This window comes from Pinus tabuliformis, chromosome 6 (assembly GCF_031772625.1).
Source record: "Pinus tabuliformis cultivar Carrire ecotype Pingquan chromosome 6, CPIR1, whole genome shotgun sequence".
NCBI classification, from domain to species: Eukaryota; Viridiplantae; Streptophyta; class Pinopsida; order Pinales; family Pinaceae; genus Pinus; species Pinus tabuliformis.
In genome coordinates this window covers 244,185,769-244,209,565 of record NC_142292.1, presented here as the reverse complement: position 1 = coordinate 244,209,565, position 23,797 = coordinate 244,185,769, and the positions used below count along the sequence as shown (strand labels likewise).

General features: G+C 38.6%; 1 protein-coding gene across 5 annotated transcripts in view; it reads left to right on the top strand.

Annotated features, from left to right (window-relative positions):
• The window catches only part of LOC149258306 (organellar oligopeptidase A, chloroplastic/mitochondrial-like), a 403,930-nt gene that overhangs the window by 108,602 nt on the left and 271,531 nt on the right, over nucleotides 1–23,797 (top strand). For all 5 annotated transcript variants that reach the window (XR_016256794.1, XM_089415124.1, XM_089415109.1 and 2 more), the window contains exons 4-7: nucleotides 16,800–16,876; nucleotides 22,512–22,655; nucleotides 23,003–23,233; nucleotides 23,314–23,404. Coding sequence is in view for 4 of the 5 variants with exons in the window: in XM_089415124.1 (XP_089271250.1) it covers nucleotides 16,800–16,876; nucleotides 22,512–22,655; nucleotides 23,003–23,233; nucleotides 23,314–23,404 (543 nt within the window). In the remaining variant the exon portion in view is untranslated. The remainder of the gene's footprint in view (nucleotides 1–16,799; nucleotides 16,877–22,511; nucleotides 22,656–23,002; nucleotides 23,234–23,313; nucleotides 23,405–23,797) is intronic.

Below are 23,797 nucleotides of genomic sequence, written 5' to 3'. Positions count from 1 at the left end.
TGCGGGGGAGCGCCCCCCCCCCTCGCTCCCGCTCCCGATACGCGCTCCGGGCGGGAGCGACTCGGGAGCGGGTCGGGAGCGCGCTCCCGAAATCGCTCCCGAAACTAAAAAAAATTTCGCTCCCTACCTTTTCGGGAGCGTTTTCGGGAGCGTTTTGCCTTTTTTGCATTTTTTTTTTTGTAGTAATGTTCGAAATGCAATTTTTTTTGAAAGAAACAAATAGTTTTTGAGTGGGGCAACTTAATGATCAAGTCTAGGTCCTAGTATTGATATGCTATTCATGGTAATGTTAAATTCTTAAAGTAAAAGTGACATTTTCTTTAATTTTCATTTTCATCCTTTTACTTAAATTTTTAACATTACCATGAAATGACTCACGATGTTTGAGAGTGGTTTCGTCCTCATTGGATTTCATATGGAGAAAGTAGAATTTTAGATTTCATTCAAAATCCAGTAGACTTATCAGTTTTTCAGGATTTCAGGATTGGGGGATTGCAATGTTTCCATTGAATTTTGTCATGTATTAGGGTATGGAACTCATATTTAATCAAGAGTACCAATCCCTCTATGTACCTTGATGTTAGTGACATTGGTTGTCGAACTCCTCTATCATGACCCTTCTAAAAATGTACGAATCACTCAAACAAAATCTTGACTTGACATGCTATGCTTTTTCTATCTTATGTTAATGCTTAGAGGGTGATATTAATGACAAAGATCCCTATACAGATACAAAGGTAATGACAAAGATACCTCTGGATATTAATGCTTGGAGGGTGATATTAATGACAAAGATCCTGATTTTGCAACAAGACTAAAAAATTAGACATTTCTCGTGGTGGCAAGAGGCCCAAGCATAAGAAATAGATAATAGATTTACTTCTCTTTTCTAGTTTCTAGTAGCTTTTATAACTATTGACTCTTTCATATTTATTATGATATTTTTTTAAACAATATATGACAATTTAAGTTTGAAGTTGGCAATTATAACTCATTAGTAATGAATTATGAATATGATGCTTCATGAAAGTTGAAAGTTGTTTCATTTCATTTCATTTTATAACATTTCATTTCATGTTAGATATTATTTGTTGTAATGGTTACACTTAGCTTACAAGTACAACTTTGGTGATCAATGATGATAAATGTTATATATTGAATTTTGAAATCTTGAAACTTTAAGATTGATGAATCATGAGACTCAATATGTTGTATGTTACTATGTTACTAACTTGCGGACGTGGTTGATGAAGATTATAACTTCTAGATGATTGTTGTTATATGGTTCAATCTATGCTTTTTTATGTTTTTTATATCTAATTCATCATTCTACATGTTTTTGTTGACATATATGTATCAAAAATTAAAAAATATAAAATATATATATTTTTAAAAAATCGCTCCGGGATTCGCTCCCAAACCGGGAGCTTCTGAAAATGGTCGCTCCCGCTCCCGCTTCCGCTCCCGCTCCCAAGTAACATTGAGTCATAGCCACAATTACAAGCAAGCCCTAGCCGCAAATCTAAAAGGAGTCATAGCCACAGTTACAAGCAAGCCCTAGCCGCAGTCATGATAAAAGCCCTAGTTGCAGGTGGAGAGGAGACTTATCCGCAGATGTAGGAGAGCTCTAGCAACAGTTAAGGAAGAGGTCTGGCCGCAGTTAAAGGAGGTCTAAATCCGCAATAAAGAGAGGCTAGATCCACAACAATTGAGGAGACCTATACGCAGCTCAAAGAGGCTCCTATACGCTATCAAGAGGGAGTCATATACACAGCTCAAGGAGGAAGCCTAGCCATTGTCCAAAGAGGGAGATCTAGCCACACTGAAGAAGCTCCTATACACAGCCTAGAGAGGCTTCTAATCCACAATCAAAAGCAAGATCTGGCCGCAATTATCTAAGGTCATCTAGCTGCAGTCAAGAGAGACTTAGACGCTGTCTAGAAGAGGCCTATACACAGCAAAGGAGACCCTTATACGCAACTAGAAGAGGAGGCCTAATCTACAACCAAGAGGAGCTCCAATACCCTGTCAAAAGGGAGTCCTAATCTCCTGGAAAGTGTAGCCAAAATGTGCAACAGAAAAGAAGACCTAGCCACAGCAAGAAGGACCCTTATCATAAGCATGAAGAAGCATGGAAATATATGTGTGCTGTGGGTGACAGCAAGTCAAATAAGATAGTTACAAAGCATGAGTTGAGGACTGTTAGCAAGGTTGGGAATTCGCTGTCATAAGGAGAAGCAATGCATTGTAGAAGTCTGCTCTGTAGGCCGAGTTTGCTGCGCAGTAGGCCAAGTTTGGTAGTGGGTAAGGTATTGCTGTTTGGGTTAACTGTTTGGGCCTGTTGGAGGAGACTGCAGCTACTGCTAGCTGCTTTGCTCGGCTACAAGCCATAGCAAGCAGCTAAGGCTTTTCCAAGGTAGCATTGAGGTGTACAGGCAGCGTGGATAAAGGGGAGTCTCTTCTAGGTGGACCAAAGCCCTAGAAGACTTAGTTTGCTGATTAAAGGGCTGCATATTAGAATTGCAGGAGCAACAAGCAATGAGAGGAATGTTGCAACAATGTTATGTGGAGGGCTTCTAGATTGATGATCTACTCAAAGGATTTTCTTCAACACTCTTTATGATTGGATTCAGGGCTGCATCTTTGAACAGTGATCATTAGCATAATGATGGACTTTTCTATTGCTGTCATAAATATTAGTTTTGTATATTTGTACTATCTCTCTCTCTGCTGAACTATTGAAGAATATAAGAAGAATTGATCAAGGGTTTCCCCACATTGGGGTTTGTCCCTGGCTGGTGCCACATTTTGTGTCCTCTTGTCTTGACTTGTCTTTTGCTGTTTATGTTTATGTTCTATCTGCACTTTACTATCATGATGATGTGATTGGTAATCTGAATATTGACATTGGGCTAACATGAAAAATTGAAATAAATTGCTCTAAGCATAGAAATTATATGTAATGGAAACTCATCACCAAGATGTAAATTTTGAGGAATCTTAAAGTAAAGTCTAGAAAAACGGTTATTAATTCTTGTTAGATTATACACATTGGTAACTTTTGAAGCAATTCTATTGCAACAGTCATAGCTTTAAAACAATCTACTTCATTTGCTTATTTTCCATGCAAACACATATGAGTTCATTTACATTCTAAATTCTCAAAGTTTTACAAGCTATCTCATTTTCCATTTATGAAGCATGTGCATGTAAGTATATTTTAATTGGGGAATTAACAAAAACTACACTCTCATCTAGGCATTTTAGTATAGGAAGGCTTCCAAGCCTCACTAAAGTTAACTTCCAAGCATAAGCTTGGTTGATAGAAAGTATAGGGAAAAATGATTTCTTGGAAAGTTCTTCCATCTGGTACGAAGTAAGGTAAAAGCTTTGTGACCTTGCAGTTATGAAGGTGGCTTGTCCCCTTCTGGAAACGAAGGCACACGCTGGCTCGTAAGATTCAGGGGACAGGTATTATTAATGACACCTTTGTGCCCTCGCCCCCTCTTTATTACAATCACCCCAATTTTTACCTTTTGGTAAGACCTCAAGAGGAGGACTTCTCACTTAGATGAGGCATTTTAGATTAAAAATAACCAAGATTAATTGCATTCAAATCTAGTATAAGTGCATTTCATGCTAATACATCTTATGGTTTTACTTGTAATTGTCCATTCTACTTCTCATTGTTGAATATTCTATGTTGGCAAGTATTGTTTCATTTTCCTTTTGCAAGTAGAACACTAATTGCTTTTCCTTTTGCAAGTTATCTCTATATGCCTTGATTTAATTATTGATTATATTTTGAAAGCATTTTATATCTTGTATTGATTATCGTGCTAACATCTTTGTTTCCGTTTCAGGATTGCTTTGCTTTCATTGTTGGAAGCATTCTACTTTTGTTTTGAGCAAATTTATCTTTCATTCCTGTTGAACAATTTATCTTAAGGCACTGGTTTTATGGTTTTCTTGGAGAGGGTAAGGATTTAGTGTGACAACTGCTTCTCTTAGTTCCCTGCCACCACCCACACCTTGTGGGGTTGAAGGATTTTCTCACTGACTTGTAGGTAGGCGCAGGCAGCAGGGTCAACAACGTCAAAGATCATCTCATACCCCATCTGTCAAAGAAGGATACTTCGAAGACAATGTGGGATGTGTTCACAAAGCTATATTTGTTAAAATTTGACAGCTCAGGGATGTATTTCTCCTAGAAGAAATATATTTTTCAGTCCTGTTTGAACCACCTATAATAAAATTTCATTTCTAACAATTCCAATATGACTTTCCAAAAATAGTAAGTCACATCTCAATTTGGATGATCTCGACATATGAAATCCACTTTAAAATCACATCAATCATGATTATACAAGTCAAGAATTAATATTTTTATCCTTATTAGCATATTATTATTATGATACTATTATTTATAAAATAGTCTAAAGTCATTCACTTTTAATGGATTAATAAAAACAATTTCTCTCATGAAATAAGTAAATTAAATTGAGAATCTCTTACTTGGCAAATTGAACCTCTCTCTTGGAATAAAATAATAACTCCACACTTAAGAGAATGTAACTCTCCCTCACTAATTCAATGTATGACAAAAGTGTAACTCCTCATTAAATGCACTTGTAACTCCCTCATTCAATTCGATTTGTAATTCTCTCCAAATACTCCCTCTCTCCCTAATTCGGATTGTAACTCCTTAAGACAAGTGTACCTCTCTCTCTATTCTTGGGATGCATTACACTTCTGCTCAAGTAACTCCCTACTCATGGAATTCAGTTTTTCTATTATTGACTCAAGGAATGAATTCATTTTGTAACTCTTTTTTCTCATCTATTTAAGTAAGAGCAAGTGAGAGTTGAGGGTAACATGTTCATTGTGAAGAAGGAGAGCTAGAGTTGAGTGTGTGCAAGAGAAGTGTGAGAGCAAGTGAAGAGTAAGAGCAAGAGAAGAGTTGAAGCAAGTGTGTAGGACAAGATCTAATCAAGAGAAGGAGGACATTTTCCAGCAAAGAGCAAGAGCACTTCAGCTGCAAGTTGATCAAACATTGGTGACTTTATTCATTCTCATTCTTTCTCTCTCTCTGTACTCTGTTGAACAATTGAAGAAATCTAATAGAAGAAGAATCATTTGGGTTTTCCCCTTGTGGGTTTTGCCCTGGTCATTGGACCTAACTCTCAGTGTCTCATATTTGTGCTTGGCTGTCTTCATATGATCCTTAAGTTTATGTTCTATCTACAATTGCTGTTCTGAAAAGTTGTGAAAAAGAAATCTGCATTCTAAGTAATTGTAACAACATATTACATTCAATTTTCTGCAAAGTACATTCAGTTTTCTACAAAGTTCATTCAACTTTCTGCAAAGCATATTCATTTTTTTGCAAAGTAAATTCAACTTTCTGTAAAGTACATTAAGTTTTCTGCAAAGTACATTCAACTTCCTGCAAAGTACATTCAGTGCCATTCAGTTTTCTGCAAAGTACATTCAATTTTCTGCAAGTACATTCAATTTTCTGCATAGAACTTTCAAGATTTTGCAAAGAATTTTTAAATTTTTGCATAGAACTTTTAGATTTTAACATGTTATCAGAGCTTTGGTGAAGAGAAGGGAAAGGAGATCAGAGATCACCTGAGGAGACCCCACTTGCTGCCAAAGTTTTCTGATTGAGATGGCTTCATCCTACTTCAAGATAGAGGAGAAGTTGAATGATGCTTCAAACTTTGGTCCATGGAAAACAAGGGTAGATATCACTCTTGAAGAACACAAAGTTTCGGAGTATGTTGAAGACACAATCGCTAATCCACCAGAGAATGCAAGTGCTGCTGTCAAATCCAAATATAAAAAATGTGAAATCAAAGCTAGAAAAATTGTCCTTGATTCTCTTAGATATCATCTCATTACTTATGTTTTTAGTTTGAAGAAAGCTAAATAAATGTATGACAAATTAATTGGCATGTTTGTAATTAGTAACTTGAACCAGATTATTGCCTTGAAGAATTGGTTGAAGGACATCAAGATGAAGAGAGGAGAGACGGTTTAGTTATATTTCCTAAGAATAACTAAAATCAAGAATCAACTATCAACAGTTTGTGAATCTATACCTAACAAAGAAATGGTTTTGATTGCGCTTGGAGGCATTTTTTCTGTTTGGGAGACTTTTATCACCACCATCAACAACATCAACACTATTCCCACATTTGATGAGCTCTTGGGAAAGTGTATCCAAGAGGAGGCCAGAATGATCTCCAGAGGGAGAATTTCACATCATGAAGAAGGAGAACCTATTGCATTTTTTGCCTGTGACGAGAAAGAAAGGTAATAAAAAGAAATCTGTTTTCAAATCAAGTAAAGAGAATCTAGACATGTCAAAAGTTAGATGCTTTAACTGTCAAAAACATGATCATTTTGCTTGTCACTGTTGTAAAGAAAGAAGAAGAGCTCCTAGTTTAAAAAACAAACCTGATTATAGAAAAGACTCTTATGAAAATCAAAGAAAATGGCATCCTAAGAAAACAAGAAATCCAAGATATAGAAATTATGCAACATAAAGTCAATCAGAATATTTTCTTGTTTTTGCTCTTTCCAGTTCTTCTGCAGATTCATTTGATAGTTGGTTAGTTGATAGTGGTGCTTTCAAACATTTTACTGGTTACAAAGAGACACTCTCTAATTTAGATGAGAGGGAGACTAATTTAAATTTTATCCTTGGAGATATTTCTACTCACCAAGTTAAAGGTTATGGTTCAGTTTCATTTCAATTAGATGATGGCAAATCTATTTTTCTACAAGAAGTTTTGTATGTCCCTAGTTTGAAAAAGAATCTTGTATCCATATCTGCTCTAGAAGATAAATGAATGAAAGTTGCTTTTATTAATGGAAAAGTTTTAACTTGGCTTTTGAACTCAAGTATGAGAGAAGCCTTCACTCTTGGATCAAGATGTGAAGGGCTTTACAAAGTCAATGGTAAACCCATTCATGCATTGGTCCATGATATCGATCTTCAGTGTGAGCTATGGCACAAAATATTTGCTCACCTACACTACAAAGCCTTACCTCATGTAAGGAAGATGGTTTCTGGAATGTCTGAGATCAGAATGGATCATGAAGGAGTTTGCCCAGGATGTGCAAGTGGAAAGCATATAAAGGGACCATTCCCTTCAAGCAGAACAAAAACTAGTTAGGTACTTCAACTCATACATTCTGATTTATGTGGACCTATGCCTGTTACTTCTCTTGGTGGCTACTTGTATTTCATGATTTTTGTTGCAAGACATGGATATTCTTTTTGAAAAAGAAAGGGGAAGCATTTGACATGTTCAGATATTTCAAGGCTTTGATTGAAAATCAAATGGGAAAGCTGATCAAAGCTTTCCGATCTGATAATGGGGGAGAGTTCACCTCCAATGAGTTTAATGATCTTTGCAGAGACGCTGGAATAAAGAAAGAAACCACTGTGCCGTATAATCCACAACAAAATGGTGTGGCTGAGAGGAAAAATAGAACCATTATGGAAGCAGTTAGAGCCATGTTGCATGATCAAAAGCTACCGAAGTTTCTGTGGGGAGAAGCTGCAAATATTGTTGTTTATGTGCAAAACATAACTCTTCATTAGGCCTTAGACAATAAGACTCTTGAAGAAGTCTTCACTGGTAAAAGGCCTGAGGTGAGTCACTTGAGAATCTTTGGCTGTCCTGTGTACTTCCATGTGCCAAAAGAGAAAATGAACAAACTGGAAGCTTCAGGTAAGAAATGTACATTTGTTGGTTATTGTGATAATTCAAAATCTTATAGAATTTATGTACCTGGTCAAAGAACTATTGAGTTTAGCAGAGATGTAACATTTGATGAAGATGCAACTCTTAGAAAAGCAAGAGACTCTCCTCCTCTTGCCATTGCTGAAAGACAAGCTGTTAATGAAAAAGAGCCTGCATCTGAGTCTGAACCGAAACCTGAGAATGAGCTTGCTCATAATCCAATGGGTTCCATGGATCCTCTAGATCCTCCGCCACATAATCCTCCTACCAGAAAGTGACCACTATGGCTGCGAGATACCTTGCAAGATGCTTAACAACATGCTGCCCCAAGAGGAATGTTCAGAGAAAATAGGAAGCCAAGTTGGTTTCAAGGGTATGTTGCTACCATGAGCAACATCATTCAGGTAGAACCATGCACCTTTGAAGAAGCTGCAAAAGAATAAGTCTAGAAAGATTCCATGACTGAAGAATACGAGTTGATCATCCAAAATGATGTCTCGGAAGTGGTTCCTAGACCTCAAGGTAAATCTGTTGTCACTTCCAAATGGTTGTTTAAGATTAAACATGGTGTAGATTGTAGTATTGAAAAACATAAGGCTAGATTTGTAGTTAGAGGATTGTCTTAGAAAGAGGGAATAAATTATGATGAAATCTTTGCCCCTGTAGCTCGATATACTACTATTCGATCTGTTGTTGCCTTAGCTGCTAGCAAGGGATGGACTCCTTAGCGAATGGATGTGAAAACTGCTTTCTTGCATGGCTTCCTCAAGGAAGAGGTATTTGTGGAACAAACCACAAGGCTTTGAAGAGCATGACAGGGAAACTCATGTATTTAGACCGAAGAAAGTCTTATATGGGTTGAAGCAAGCTCCAAGAGCTACTTGATAAAACTTGGTTTTACAAGAAGCAGTGCAGACCCAAACCTCTACTTCAAGACAATTCAAGGTATACCTTTGATTTTGGTATTGTATGTTGATGATTTATTCTTGACAGGAGGAAAATCTCTTATCCTCTAGTGTAAGAGGGAGTTAGCTTCTAAATTTGAAGTGAATGACCTTGGTTTCATGCATTACTTTCTGGGACTAGAGGTCTGGCAAAGACCCGGTGAAATTTATCTTTCTCAAGGAAATTATGTTGTTAAGCTTCTTGAAAGATTTGCTATGGTAGAATGTGTAGAAATTCCCACTGTAGATCACCTGATAATGCAATATACTAAAGCAAAATATTTGATCTACTTCTACAAACAAACTTGCGGAAGCTTAATCGATTTTGAGCAATATCAATTAGAACACATATAACAGAGAATGAGAAATCAATCACACAAGAACACAGAAGAATACTCTGGGGAAAGACTCAGCTAAAAACCCCGCTATCTGTATTATCATACAAGTGGAAATATCTCCAGATTACACAAAGCTTTAGCTCACAAACTATCCAACTCTCAGTACAATCCTTCACTGCTGCTCATATACTGAATAGAACAACATATGCCTTCCTCTAGTCCTCCAAGCTTTCTATTTCCTTGCGCAGTTTCTCCTGGGTCCTCTGGCTGCCACCTATGTGTAATTACCCCACACACTGCTCACTAACCTCTGAAATAATTGCGCAATCCTGAAGGAGATAATTCCTTCTGCATGGATGAGTTTCCTATATAGGAAAATTCCTCCAACTGATAGTACATTGTCCCTTCCTCTAATCCCAATGGGGTCTCTGTCTGAACTGACATGCATGAGTTATCTATGAGAGAATATTCAGTTATCTGAAGTACACTAGTTGCATGCATGCATGCAACAACTAACTGAACTCACAATCAGTTCCACAAACTGTTTGGAACTAATCTAACTGGACTTAACTTAGTTAACTGAGCTAACTAATCACAACTCAATTACAACTCATCCTTATCTTCTTAATTAAGGGATAACTTCCTCAATCAAAGGAATAACTGTTGCATGTCTTCACATAGACTTCATGTTTGATTTTCTCCAACTAATTAACTCAAGATGAATTACTTAATTATTTTTCAAACAACTAGTGAGACTAAATTCGAATTTTAATTCTCAATTTTAATTCAGGGACTAATTAAAATTGGAATTTATCCTGAAATTCTATTTATAGCATTGCTATTTTTAGCATTTCTATTTTATCATTCCTTGTTGCTATTTCCAACATTGGTACCTGAAATGCTATTTATAGCATTTCTTGTTGCTATTTTCAACACTCTCTCTCAATAAGAAAGACATTCAACTCGAACCCGATCTTGAGCCTTTGGAATGTTTTGCATGCAACACTTCTCCTTAGTGTTGTTGCTCCAGCAACTCTAGAAACAAAAAATATCCAACCTGAATCAGAATGATGCCTCTGTCATCAAAGTCTCTGACTGCTATTGCCTCTGTCGACTAAAAACTCTGCACCTTTGTGCTCTTCACTATCCGACTGCTCTAGCCTCTATCACTTTGATCTCTGACTGCATCAATCACACTGATTCCTCCTGCTGCATCCATGCTGCTGCTGGTCCTATCTCCCAGCACTGCATACACACTGCACCTCCTCTCATCATGTTGCATCATGCTGCCCACTGTTGCACTACAACGCAGTTACTGAGAAGTAAGTAACTGATCTCCCAACTGACCTCCCTGTTGGGCTAGAAATATCCTCTGATGCTGAGGCTTCCTTTGCCACTCCATCTGCGTCTATCTCTACCCACTCAGCCAGTCCTGCTACTCCTCGTCGGGGCTCCCGTAGCAAGGTCTAATCAAAGAGGTTGGGTACCTCAAGGATCCTACCCCTATTTCAACTTTCTTGGGAAAATCACTTCACATCGCCCCACCTCCTACCTGGAGGTATGGATGCATGTGATCCCTTTGCCCACTTGGCTCGAAATTTCCCCCTAGTGGAGGTCTCTGCATGAGTGGATGCCTCCACTCGATCTCCTCTCGGCTTCTCTAGTTGTGGTTGCTCCACAACCTCTTGAAGCTGCTTCACCAATTGTGGCTCCTCCACAATTGTTTGAGACTTCTTCCGGCGCTGCATGTTGAGAGGTAATGTACCCTCCCTCTCAACCACCAAGTTTCCAACAGTTGCCTTGCTCTTCAAGGCTTGCATGCATCTTGAACCTCAAGATCATACAGGTTCTTGACTCGTGAACCGATGAGCTTCACTTGTCTCGTGGTGATGTGTCTAAGGAAAACCTTTCCCTTGCTGAAGACTACATCATAGCCTCTGTCCTCCAGCATCGCGATCGATACCAAGTGCTTCTTCAGTCCTGGCACATACTTCACATCTGTCAAGGTAATGCGAGCTCCATGCTCCCTCTGAGAAAAATTGTGCCCACTCCTGAAACACTATACTTTTCATCATTACCCATCTCTATGAGTATCTTGAGGTCTTTCTCCTCCAAGGTACTGAACAAACTCTTATCGCCAGTCATGTGGAATGAGGCTCCACTGTCAAGAAACCAACCACAACCCATCATCGATGAAACCATGCATGCGATGAGGGTAAAATCCAATTCGAACTGAGAGGCCAATGCCTCACCTTCAGATCCTTTCGAGGATCCCTTCTTGGATTTCTTCAATGGACAATTAGTTGCATAATGGCCCACCTCATGACAATTAAAGCATCTCACTTTAGATTTGTCAATCTTCTTCCCTCCATGAGAAGAACTCGATTTGGGATGAGAATCCTTCTCCTTCCCTTTCCTTGCCTTACTCGCTAAGGCACAATTTTCTTCATCCTCCTTGGATGAAGAACCATCTCTGGTGCTTCTCCTGATCTCCTCCTGCATCAAATTCGACCACAGTCATTCCCAATTTGGCAGTTTCTCTTTTCCATTCACTGAGTCCTGGTAGCTATGCTAGCTCTTAGGAAGACTGAGGAGAGCAAGACTCACCATGTCATCATCGGCTATTGTGATTCCTACACTTCCAAGCTCATCCTTGCAGGTGGTGAGCTTGTTCAGATATGTAGAGATTGTGTTGCCCTTTTCACACTTGATTTTTCGAAGCTTGTCTTTCAACGCCAACTTCCTTTGATCGTCGCTGTTCTGATATAGATCCTTCAATTTTTCCACATTGAAAACAGTGTCTCCTTCCCATGGAGACTCGAGACAATGTGGTCTCGAACTCCCTCCAGAAGAATCCTCCTCGCTCTAGCCACACATTTCTTCCATTCCGCCAATTCTTGGGCATTAGCAACTGCTGGCTTGGGGACTTCTTGATCAATGAAGTCCTTCAAACCGTTGTCCTCTAATACTGCTTCCATGCGATCCTTCCAGGCTATATAATTCGAGCTGCCATCCAAGGCATACTCGAGTCTCAAATCGTTGAACGCCATTAGTGAAATTTGAGATGTGATAAGAATTCGATTTCTATAATCAAGAACTTCAAACTTCGAACTTCTCCCTTCTTTGTATACTGTTCTCCTCTTTGATCACTTTTGCTCTGATACCATGTAGAAATTCCAACTGTAGATCATCTGATAATGCAATATACTAAATCAAAATACTTGATCTACTTCTACAAACAAACTTGCAGAAGCTTAATCGATTTTGAACAATATCAATTAGAACACATTTAATAGAGAATGAGAAATCAATCACACATGAACACAGAAGAATACTCTGGGGAAAGCCTCAACTAAAAATCCCGCTATCTGTATTATCATACAAGTGGAAATATCTTCAGATTACACAAAGCTTTTGCTCACAAGCTATCCAGCTCTCAGTACAATCCCTCACTGCTGCACATAGACTGAATAGACACAACATATGCCTTCCTCCAGTCCTCCAAGCCTTCTATTTCCTTGCGCAGTTTCTCCTGGGTCCTTTGGTTGCCACCTGTGTGTAATTACCTCACACACTGCTCACTAACCTCTGAAATAACTGCGCAATCCTGAATGAGATAATTCCTTCTACATGGATAAGTTTCCTATATAGGAAAATTCCTCCAACTGATAGTACACTGTCCCTTCCTTTAATCTCAACTGGGTCTCTATATGAACTGACATGCATGAGTTATTTATGAGAGGATATTCAGTTATCTGAAGTACACTAGTTGCATGCATGCAGGCATCAACTAACTGAACTCACAATCAGTTCCACAAACTGTTTGGAACTAATCTAACTAGACTTAACTCAATTAACTGAGCTAACTAATTACAACTCATCATTATCTCCTTAATTAAGGGATAACTTCCTCAATCAAAGGAATAACTGTTGCATGTCTTCACATAGACTTCATGTTTGATTTTCTCCAACTAATTAACTGAAGATGAATTAGTTAATTATTTTTCAAACAGCTGGTGAGACTAAATTTGAATTTTAATTCAGGGACTAATTAAAATTGGAATGTATCCTGAAATGCTATTTTTAGCATTTCTATTTTATCATTCCTTGTTGTTATTTCCAACACTGGTACCTGAAATGCTATTTATAGCATTTCTTGTTGCTATTTTCAACAGAATGTAAGTCCATGCATACTCCTATGGAAATGAACTTTAAGAGATTATGTGGCAAAGCTGCGGGACCCTGTTTAGCAAATCCCACAGAGTATAGACAACTCATTGGTGCTTTGATGTTTTTGGTAAACACTAGGCCTAATATATGCTTTGCTGTAAACACTTTAAGTCAACATATGATTGATCCCTTTCATGCCCACTGGATTGCTACAAAACATGTACTCAGATACTTGCATGGAACTATAAATATAGGATTGAAATATACTGCTAAAAATGTAAGACTTCATGGATATACTGATGCTGATTGGGCAGGTAACTCTGCTGATAGAAAGAGCACTTTTGGGTGCTGCTTTAGCTTGGGATTTGCCATGATCTCTTGGATGAGTAGAAAGCAGAAGTCTGTTGCACTAAGTACAACTGAATCTGAGTACATTGCTGCTAGCATGGCTAACTGTGAGGTAGTTTGGATGAGAAAGATTTTTGGAGAACTATTTGAGCAAGTTCCAGACACAATAGTTATATATTGTGACAATAAGAGCGGGATTCATCTTGCAGAAAATCCTATGTTTCATGACAAGTCCAAGCATATTGAGATCAAGTATCACTATATCTGGGATATGGTGCAGAGAGGAGCAGTGAGGCTCCATCACATCTCCACTGATGATCAGATAGATGCCATTCTTACCAAGCCTTTACCGAAAGGGGAGTTCTTGGGTTTTAGAGAGCAATTGGGACTTATGGACGTGACCCTTCCAGGAGGTGGTCACCGTTGATTGAGAACACTGAGCTGCCTTTTCCCCCTGTCAGAGCTCACAAGATTAGGGAATGATGCCAGAAAGCTCCTGAGGATGAGGGACCTCTTGTGTAGTGTGTACCATAAGAGTAGGCCTCAGTATGCATCCGACCCACAGTCTGGGACGTGGGAAGAGCTACCTGTCTGGCCAATAAGTGTAGTGAGACTTGTCTAGGATGCAGATGTTCCACCACTTGACACTTGGCTATGTTTGATTCTTGTTTGTGTGACTTGTTTGAGTCTTGTCTATGTGATGTCTGTGTTTTATCACCTATTTTTTTGAGATGAAAATTGGTTGAGTATAGTCCTTGTTTATGTGACATGTGATGGTTCTTTCCTTTACAAATTTGTGTCAAGTGGATGATTCTTCTTTAAATTGCGACTTCATTGTTACATATGTTACCAAGTGTGAAAATTTGTTGCAATATTTGATTTATTTCTCCTACTTATTTATGATAAGTTATTTACCAATATTTTATTAAATACCAAAATAAATTCAGTTGCAGAATTCACAAACTAGAACTGAAAATTAAACGGCAAGAGAAACATCAGCATATGAACAATCACATTGACACACTTGTTTTTGGACAATCGTCCCCGGAAAAACCCAATGTGGGAAAACCGGTGCAGCAGCAGCAAATTTGTCATAGGTCTTCTGGTATCCACCTTGACTCTAGATGGGGTTATAACAATTCATGAAAACACAGGGTTTGATTCTTGTTTTGCAGGCTTCAAAACTTCAGAGGAAGACCAATCATTAATGGAAATGTCAGCTCGTCAATTTTTAATAGATCAGGCTTGGGCCACAGAGAACTTAGATCGAATCATAATGATGCTTGGTTTTGCTTGTTCCTTTTTAAACTGATTCTCGGCCAGGACTGTTGTCTCAGCTCAACTTTGTTCCTGGGCTTTGATTGATTTCAGCCTAGACTTGGACTAGTTCTGCAGACTTATGGTTCGCCTTTAGATAGATCTTATGGTCATCCTGTACACGGATCTGAGGCCTTTCAGCCTTCCTGAGATTACTGCTGAGGTTTTTTGGCCATTTGCAATTAGCACTGAGGCCTTTCGGCCTTCCTGAGATCACACTGAGGCGTCTCACCCCCCCTGCAACCAGCCCTGAGGTCTTCTCGGCCTCCTGATGCAGAATTTGTCCTTGTTTGAGAGAACTTCGTTCTTTCTGTAACTTGGTCAAAAATATTGTTGACTTGCTTGTCTAGGGTTACAGATCGAGAACTTTAACGAGGCTGCTTTTATACCATAGCTCTGATACCATGTTAATTTTACATGATTTCCTTAACTGATAATTACTTTGAATGATTATTAGATAAATTCATCTTATATACCACATTCATCAAGTAACAACCAGCCCTGAGGTCTTCTCAGCCTCCTGATGCAGAATTTGTCCTTATTTGACAGAACTTCGATCTTTCTGTAACTTGGTCAAAAATATTGTTGACTTGTTTGTCTAGGGTTACAGATCGAGAACTTTAACGAGGCTGCTCTTATACCATAGCTCTGTTACCATGTTGATTTTACATGATTTCCTTAACTGATAATTACTTCCAATGGTTATTAGACAAATTCATCTTATACCACATTCATCATTAAGTAATTATACAAGAAAATGATCAACTGTAAAAACAATAATGACAGTAGAATCATGAAGAAACAGCGAAACACAATAGACACAAGATTTATTCTGTGAAAGTCCCAAACCAGGGGAAAAACCCAGCAACCTTGTCTTAGAGAAATTTGTCCATTCAACAAGCAATACAATCTGAATTTTCCAGTCAAATCAAATCAAACTGACCAGTAACCAATCCCAGGTCAAATCTGGTCAAACTGCCCATGAATAGCCTCAGAGATTCAGTCAGCTGTGCCTCAGAAATTTCGGCCTGCCACAGAATTTTGTTCTTCAATTCTTACCACAGATTTGGCCTTTTTGGTAGCCTCAGGTTCGTCCTTTAAGAGTTTCAAAATTCTGCCTCAGATAATCCAAATTAGTCTCAGACCTGATCCGAATTGGATGATCAAAATGGAGAGGATGAATGGCCTATTTATAGCGGTTGGATGTTGCAAATTGGTGTGTCCCTTCACTGGGGCTGACTTGAAGCTGACCTTTCATTTGGAGGCAGAAATTCACAGTTTGATAATTCAAATTTATTTTCTTTTAAAACTGACTTGAGGTACAATTCATATTTGTCATTTTGGAGGGCTAAGATATGAAGACTGACCTTAGCTACAAACTTCAGCAACATGCAATGACAAATTCCAGATCTATCAGATCACACATCCATGTGACAAGGCAGAGGATTGAATGAAGGATCTAACTCTATGAGCATGATATTCATAAATATGAAATTGTTTCAAATTTGGTCACTGCAGATAAAAATGGATCCACGGCATTTGCTAAAATTTAAGGTTTTAATTAATCTTAGCCTTTAGCTTTTTTACCTTTTCCTACTACCTTTAAAGCATATAAATGGCATCTATTTTTATGCCGAAATCTATAAAAATGGACATTTTGAATACCCCAACATAACTTGTTTTCCTGGAACATTTCTCCATTAACTAGGACAAATATCAAGCCTGTTATTTCCGAATTTGCATCTTTTTTTTTTCTCTGCTGAAGTTAGAGTTTGATATTATAGTTTGACTCTATTGCTGTAATATTATGATGTCTTATGTTTTTGGCAATAAGAGCTACATTTTATACATTTGATTGATAATGCAGTTTGAATGTTGATTCCTTAGTTCTTAAATTCAACAGATTTTTTTCTCAATTGCAGTTCAGATTAAGGAAGCCACACTTAATGGTGTTGCTTTGGAAGGGGATGCTAAAGTGCGCTTCAATGAAATCCAACAGGTGGGATTGTTTCCTATGCATATTATACTTTATTTTAATATCATCTAGATTGATTACAGCATTTCCTTGGCTGAGTTAATTTTCAGAAAAACTTGCTTGCAGGCATTTGCATTTACATAGAGTAAAGATTGTGGCTTAGTTGCGTGTTCTTACCAATTTATGGATGACACAAAAGTAAATTTTTATTTCTAAGATGCTCTTCTTGGTAATATATATCAAAAAAATGTTGTTCTTTAGAACTTCTAGGATGGGTGACTTTATGTCAAGTGGTTTGAAAATGTATGACACCTACATTAGTATGTTGAAATGGAAAGAAGTGAATTTTTGTGAAAACCATAGATGGAGCTAGTTTGCTATTTTCCTAAATTGGCATTGTTACAATTTCATACATAAAATCTAGTGTTAATATTTGGTGCTCTATATGCTTATTTTTGAGGGAAATGACCTGATTGGAAGAAGATTTTACTTAAAGGTGGTGGCAAAAGTATGCAACTTGTTTTAATCACAATTAAAACTAGCACTTAATTTTTGTTCATTTGTAATGACTTATAAATAATTGGCATTTTACCACTACAAAATATAGGTTCACACTTTCACATTGCTTGGGTATTTTTTCATTTTGGACCATGCAACTGTCAACAACTCACCTTTATAATCAGACAAATGCATTATTATATTATTTGTTTTTTTACAAGGGGAATTGGTGATTAGAACACACTATCATCCATGCCACCAGAGTCATGTTGCACTGCTGCCATCATAATCCCTTGGCCTTATATAATAGCCTACAAACCATAGTTGTTAAAATTGGCAACTAGGGAAACTCCATGTGGGTCATCTTATTTATGGCAGCTGACATTTTTCTTGGACTCCTCTCATCGAGAGGTGTAGGATTGATCTAAAGATCATCCGATTCCGATAAGTATTCATAGAGATATGAATTTATTTGTGTTATGGGATAGTTCGTCAAGGTCGGCCAGCGACCAAATATCCCCCACATGTGCTCAACGTTTTAGTATAAAGAGAGATGACTTGAGAGTCATTTCACAACACACTTCACTCTTGATTGCCCTCCACTTGTTCTGGGTTTTAGTGGAAGAGAAATCTAAGAGAGGAAGCCCTAAACGCAGAAGGTAAGGAGTCCTAGTATGAGCCCTAGACGCAGTCAAGGAGGGCTATACGCTGGTCTCTACAAGCCCTAGATGCTGTCAAAAACAAAGCCTACATGCTGCCCTATATGCTGGTCTCTACAAGCCCTAGCCACAGTCAAGGAGGGTTACTATGATGCCCTAACCGCAGGTCCATGATGCCCTACCGCAGGCCACTTCAAGTGACCGAATTGATGGATGGAGGCCCAAGTCTAGGGCCGAGAAGGCAGGGTGCTAGGCCGAGTAGAGGGAAGCTAAACGCTGGAATTTGAGTGGCTGTTTGGGCACGTTGAGGATGCTGAAAGCTACAACAAGCTAGGCCGCAGGCCATAGCAAGCTGTTGGAGTTATTTCATGGCTGCGTTGTGTTGATTTGGGGTAGCATCGGATGTGCTATAGCCACGAAATTTGGTGGAGAAGTTGGGGCATATAAGTTCTCCAATACCCAGAAAGGGTTTGGGCAGATTCTAAACAGAACAAGAGATATTAAAATAATTAATATTTTTAATGGACTCCCTAAGTCTAAACTTAGGGAAAATAAAATATTAATGTGTATTAATATGAATCTGTGTTAGAATGGTCCAAAAGACATGGATCAAACCAGATCTAATCTTAGCCGTTGATTAGGGACTTAATCTCGGTTGTTGAGATGTCAACAGGAAAAGTATAAGAGGAGGCTTGAGGGGCACTTAGGGAACACATTGAGGGAGATCAGTAAGTTCAATTTCTGGAGCGGGGTTTGCTGAGAAATTGAACCAGTGGTTTGGAGAGCAATCAGGAGGCAGCAAGTACAGAACATAGAGATGAGAGATCAGCACAGAAGAGGGAAACGTAGAGCCAGAGGAAGCCACACACAGGCAACAAAGACTGCGCAAAGCCAGAAGGGCTTGCGTCATCCACGCAGAGGCTGCAAGAGTGACGCAGAAGCCCAGAGAGGCTGCGCAGAGCCTCAGTAGGCTGACGCAGAGGGTTTCAGGCTTACGTAGAGGGTTTCAGGCTGACGCAGAGGATTTCAGGCTGTAGCAGAGGTCAGTAGGGCCTATTCTAGGTTTAGAAAAGAAGCTGGAAGTTTGTCTATCTGTGGGTAAGCCAGTTTGGCACCCTGTTGTACAAGAAAATTGCTGAATAATAAAATCCTCCCTTGCTGCACCAGTTTTCCCACATTGGATTTTTCCGGAACATTAGTCCAAAATAACTGTGTCAATGTGTGCATATGTTTGTTTCTGTATTACGGTGTGATATCTGCAGCAGTATTTATTTTAATGTTTGATTGAAGTAATTTCATGAATAACTTATGATGAAATAAGTAGGAGAAGTAAATCAGTTGTTGCAGTGATAGAATTTTCACACGTTGAGAGGATAACGTGGCATGGGAGGAGCCTCTTCAAGGCTGGCCGCAGCACTAGAGGGCTAGTCTCGCTGTGTGTTGGGTTAAGGGCAGTGGCACATACCCTGAGCAGAAGTGCAGTCACAACAATGCCAACAATTGGGACAACAACAACAATGGGACAACAGCAATGGCATGGTAGCAACAATGGGATAGCAGCAATGGCATGGTAGCAATAATGGGACAGCAGCAATGGCACACTAACAAATGCGACAACAGCATGACATGGTGCAACAATAACCAATTGGGACAGCAGTACGGTAAGCAAGGTACAACACACACATGGTGGCAAGCATGGTGCTGCAAGCATATTGGGCAAGGTGAAAAAAGCACATGGTGACAAGCATGATGCTGCAAGCACATGGGACAACAGTGTGACAACATGGTGCAGCAATGGCACATAGGACAACAATTGTACATGATGCAGTACAGTGAGGTACAGTATGAGGCAACACTGGTGAGTGCAGCAAGATGATAAGGTACAACAAGATGTTGCAGTACAGGAAGGTGCAACAATATGATGTGTGCAACATGGTAATGAGGTCCAACATAGTGATGATGGGTGCAGCATGGTGCAACACAGTGAGGTTGAGCATGATGACGAGGTGCAACACAATGATAGGTGATGGAGTCACCTTTGAGAATCAGTTGAAGTAACATGTCTTCAACTGAGTTCAGCTACCTCATGTATCATCTACTTAGAGATGATCTATGCTCTTATTTAGATAAGTCAACATGTTGACTTCTGTTGTATATGTACTATCTCTCTCTCTCTCTTTGCTGAACTATTAAAGAACATATAAGAAAAATTGATCAAGGGTTTCCCCACATTGGGGTTTGTCCCTGGCTAGCGCCACATCTTGTGTCCTCTTGTCTTGGCTTGTCTTCTGCGATCTATGTTTATGTTTTATCTGCAATTTACTTTAATGTTGACGTGATTGTTAATCTGGAAAAGATATTGAGCTAATTGTGAAAATTGAAATAAAACCATGGTATTAGAGGTGAGGTGAAGACAAAGCCCAAGCAAGAGTGAAAGAGCAATCACCAAAGATAGTTGGGAAATGACAAAAGGCTCAATGGGTTCCTCATCCCTCTTCAAATTCACCAAGGGTGAAGTTGAAGCAGAGAATATTATCAGAATGGCACAGTGGAAGCTTTTGATGGCCTACCTAAAGATCACTTCAATGGGAAGTCCGGATCTAAGGGTGGAAAGAAAGGCAGCTGCCTTGTTTGTAATAAGTTCGACCATTATTACGAGGAGTGTCCGAATGGTAGGGACACATCACTTGATGATGATAACAATCATTCCAGGGACATCTTCAATGATCGGAGGAATGACAAGGAATGTAGGTCATCAAAGAAATAGCCGACTCTTCAAAGAAAGCAAGGAACCCTAGGTATGAAGAATCAAATGTTGTTTCTCATAAGATAAATAAGCGGTACCTTATATGGCCCTCTCCTTCAGACTCTTTGGGAATCTGGCTTATTGATTGTAGTACTTCAAGGCACTTCATCGGATAGAAGGGTGCACTCTCTAATTTGGTAGAGATGGAAACAATCGTGGGACTATACTTGCAGTCAATGCCACTTTTCCCGGAAAGGGTGCACTCTCTAATTTGGTAGAGATGGAAACAATCATGGGACTATACTTGCAGTCAATGCCACTTATCCCGGAAATTTGAAGGTCGCATGAAAAGAAGGGAATGCGCTGAGGACGCAACCAAGTATAGACAGCTTGCAGGAAGTCTTGTTTACCTTACCATCACCATACCGGATATTTATTTTGTTGTTTGGATTCTTTCCAGGTTTTTGCAAAAACCTTGTGAAGGACATTGGTCTGCTGCAAAAAGAGTTGTGAAATATTTGAAGGCAACTCAAGACTTTCAACTGAAATATTCCCAGGTGGATGATTTCAGCTTGATTGGATATTCTTGTTCAGACTTTGATGGGCGTAAAGAAAATGGAGTGTCAACTTCAGGGTATCTCATGAGTCTTGGATGAAGAACTTTTTCTAGGAGGCGAGTTTCAAATCATTTTGAATTAAATTTTTTCCTTTTTTTTGCCATTAAATCTATCAAGTCAAAACTTGAACTTGATAGTACTTTGATATCATTGGCAAATGAGAGTGCTGATGTGAGTTTTGGACAACGTTGATGAATCATTAGGTTGGGTTATTGAGACAGAGGAGCTCAGTGGTCTAGATACCTAGTCAGTAGGATCTTTGATGCAGGATAGGAGCTTCTGCTCCATGAACACAAAGACTATGTGCAGTGCTGCACAGGGCTCAGCAGACTATAGTTGCCTGTTGGCATTTTTGTTTTGAGCCATGCTTCACTTATTTTTATTATTCATGCCATGGTCCATCTTCCCAGGATTTATGGTGTCTGGAAATTTTGTACAGTATGGAATGATCTATGTGAAGTATATTTAAAATTTCACATTTAGCTATTGGTTATAAATGCTTTTATGATCACTTTGATGTCTCTGAAGAGAATTTGTCATGGAATGAAGACTCTCAATTTTTTTCACGACATTTTAAGTATTTTGAATTTTTTTTATTTGCAGAGTTTTGTGCCATATTTTCCCCAACACCAAGCCATAGTACACTCTCATTCTTTTCTCAGTTGTTCACCAGTCTGAATTGTGCGATTTTGCGTGGTATATAAGCTGGATTCTATATTAAGTAGCATCCTGTTTTAAATACTTTCCAGTGCAAATGAAATTCTTGGAGACACTTCCGGAAAAGCTTCCTAGTTCTATTGAAATTGATGGAGGTCTTGTGTAAGATTTCCATATCAGTGTCAGGTATAACGTTGCATAAAGGGACTACAAGTGTATTGGAGGACTATGACTTTCTACAACCATGAAAATTGTAAATAGCTCAGAGATCTGATTTGATTATGGAGATATTCAACAAGTCGAATGTGCTTTTTGATTGCTTTCCTTCAGTTTTTATGTCTAATTCAATTTGAAATGGAGCCCCTGGCACCTAAAGTTTCGTTTCTTCATTTACCTTGAGTGTAGCTTTACATATTTGAATTGCAGCTTTAATATCTTTCTTTACATGTGGGATTTTATTTCTTGCTGACTTGTCTTTGCAGGAATTAGAAAAGCTTTCATTAAAATTTACTGAGAACGTTTTGGATGCAACAAAAAGCTTTGAGAAGCTAATAACTGACAAGAAAGATATTGAGGGATTGCCATCAACTGCTCTTGGTCTCGCTGCTCAAACAGCAGCATCTAAGGTATCTCTTAGCCCATAAGCCAACACAAACTTCTATCAATGCAAGTCCTGCAAGGCTGAGAGTTGAGACAGTCATATTTGTGTTATTCTTGATTTTGGTTTGTCTATTGCTTTCTGTATTGTTCAGGAGTAATTTATTTTTCTGTTTTACTTTATAGACATTTCAAACTGTTTTGTATTTGTGCTGTCAAGGTGGTTCATATCTCTGCCATGAGTGCTTTGTCTGTGTCTGTATGAAGAGATGAAATTACTGTATCTTATTATAAGCTTGTAGCAGCATTTAAGAAAAATAGAAAGGTCCGATTCTGCATTTGCAGGGAATCATTCTAATCCTGCATTTATTTCCAGGGTTATGAAGGTGCAACTGCCGAGAATGGGCCATGGATTATTACATTAGATACTCCAAGCTACCGACCATTTCAACAGCATGCACGTAATCGCAGTCTTCGTGAGGAGCTCTATCGTGCTTATGTTACTCGTGCCTCTACTGGAAAGTTAGATAACGCTCCAGTTATTGATCAGATTTTGAGACTTCGATTAGAGAGAGCTAAACTACTCGGATACGATAATTATGCAGAGGTATATTATTCCTTTTAGATTTCTTCCTGCAATGCTGACTAAAGTTGATTGATTCTTTAATGAACTCGTCCTGTTTCCAGGTAAGCATGGCCATGAAAACGGCAACTGTTGAGAAAGCTAAAGAACTTTTAGAAAAGATTCGGAGTGCCTCTTGGGATTCAGCTGTGCAAGGTAAGAGGTTGTGTTTGTTATAAAATAATGGTTTGATATCAATATGCATCAAAGATGAATAATTATTTAGAACTTCCCTTTCACAACTACCTATCTCCCCATAATATAGACCATCCCAAGCTTTATGAAATATAATTTGAGGTGCTGATTGAACTCTTAAAGCAGATAAGGCATACCTGATCAGTTTGGACATCTTTTTTGAATAAAAAGTTTCGTATGACTATTAATATTTTAAAATAGGTGCATTGAGTGTTTTTTTTATACATAAACTATGCTGCAAACAGAGCTACAACAGAGGGCTATCATAATTCCAAAATCAGCTGGCTAACTGCAACAATCCCTTCAAGTTTTGTCTGTCACCATGAAGGTTATAGTATCTACTTAAAAACATAA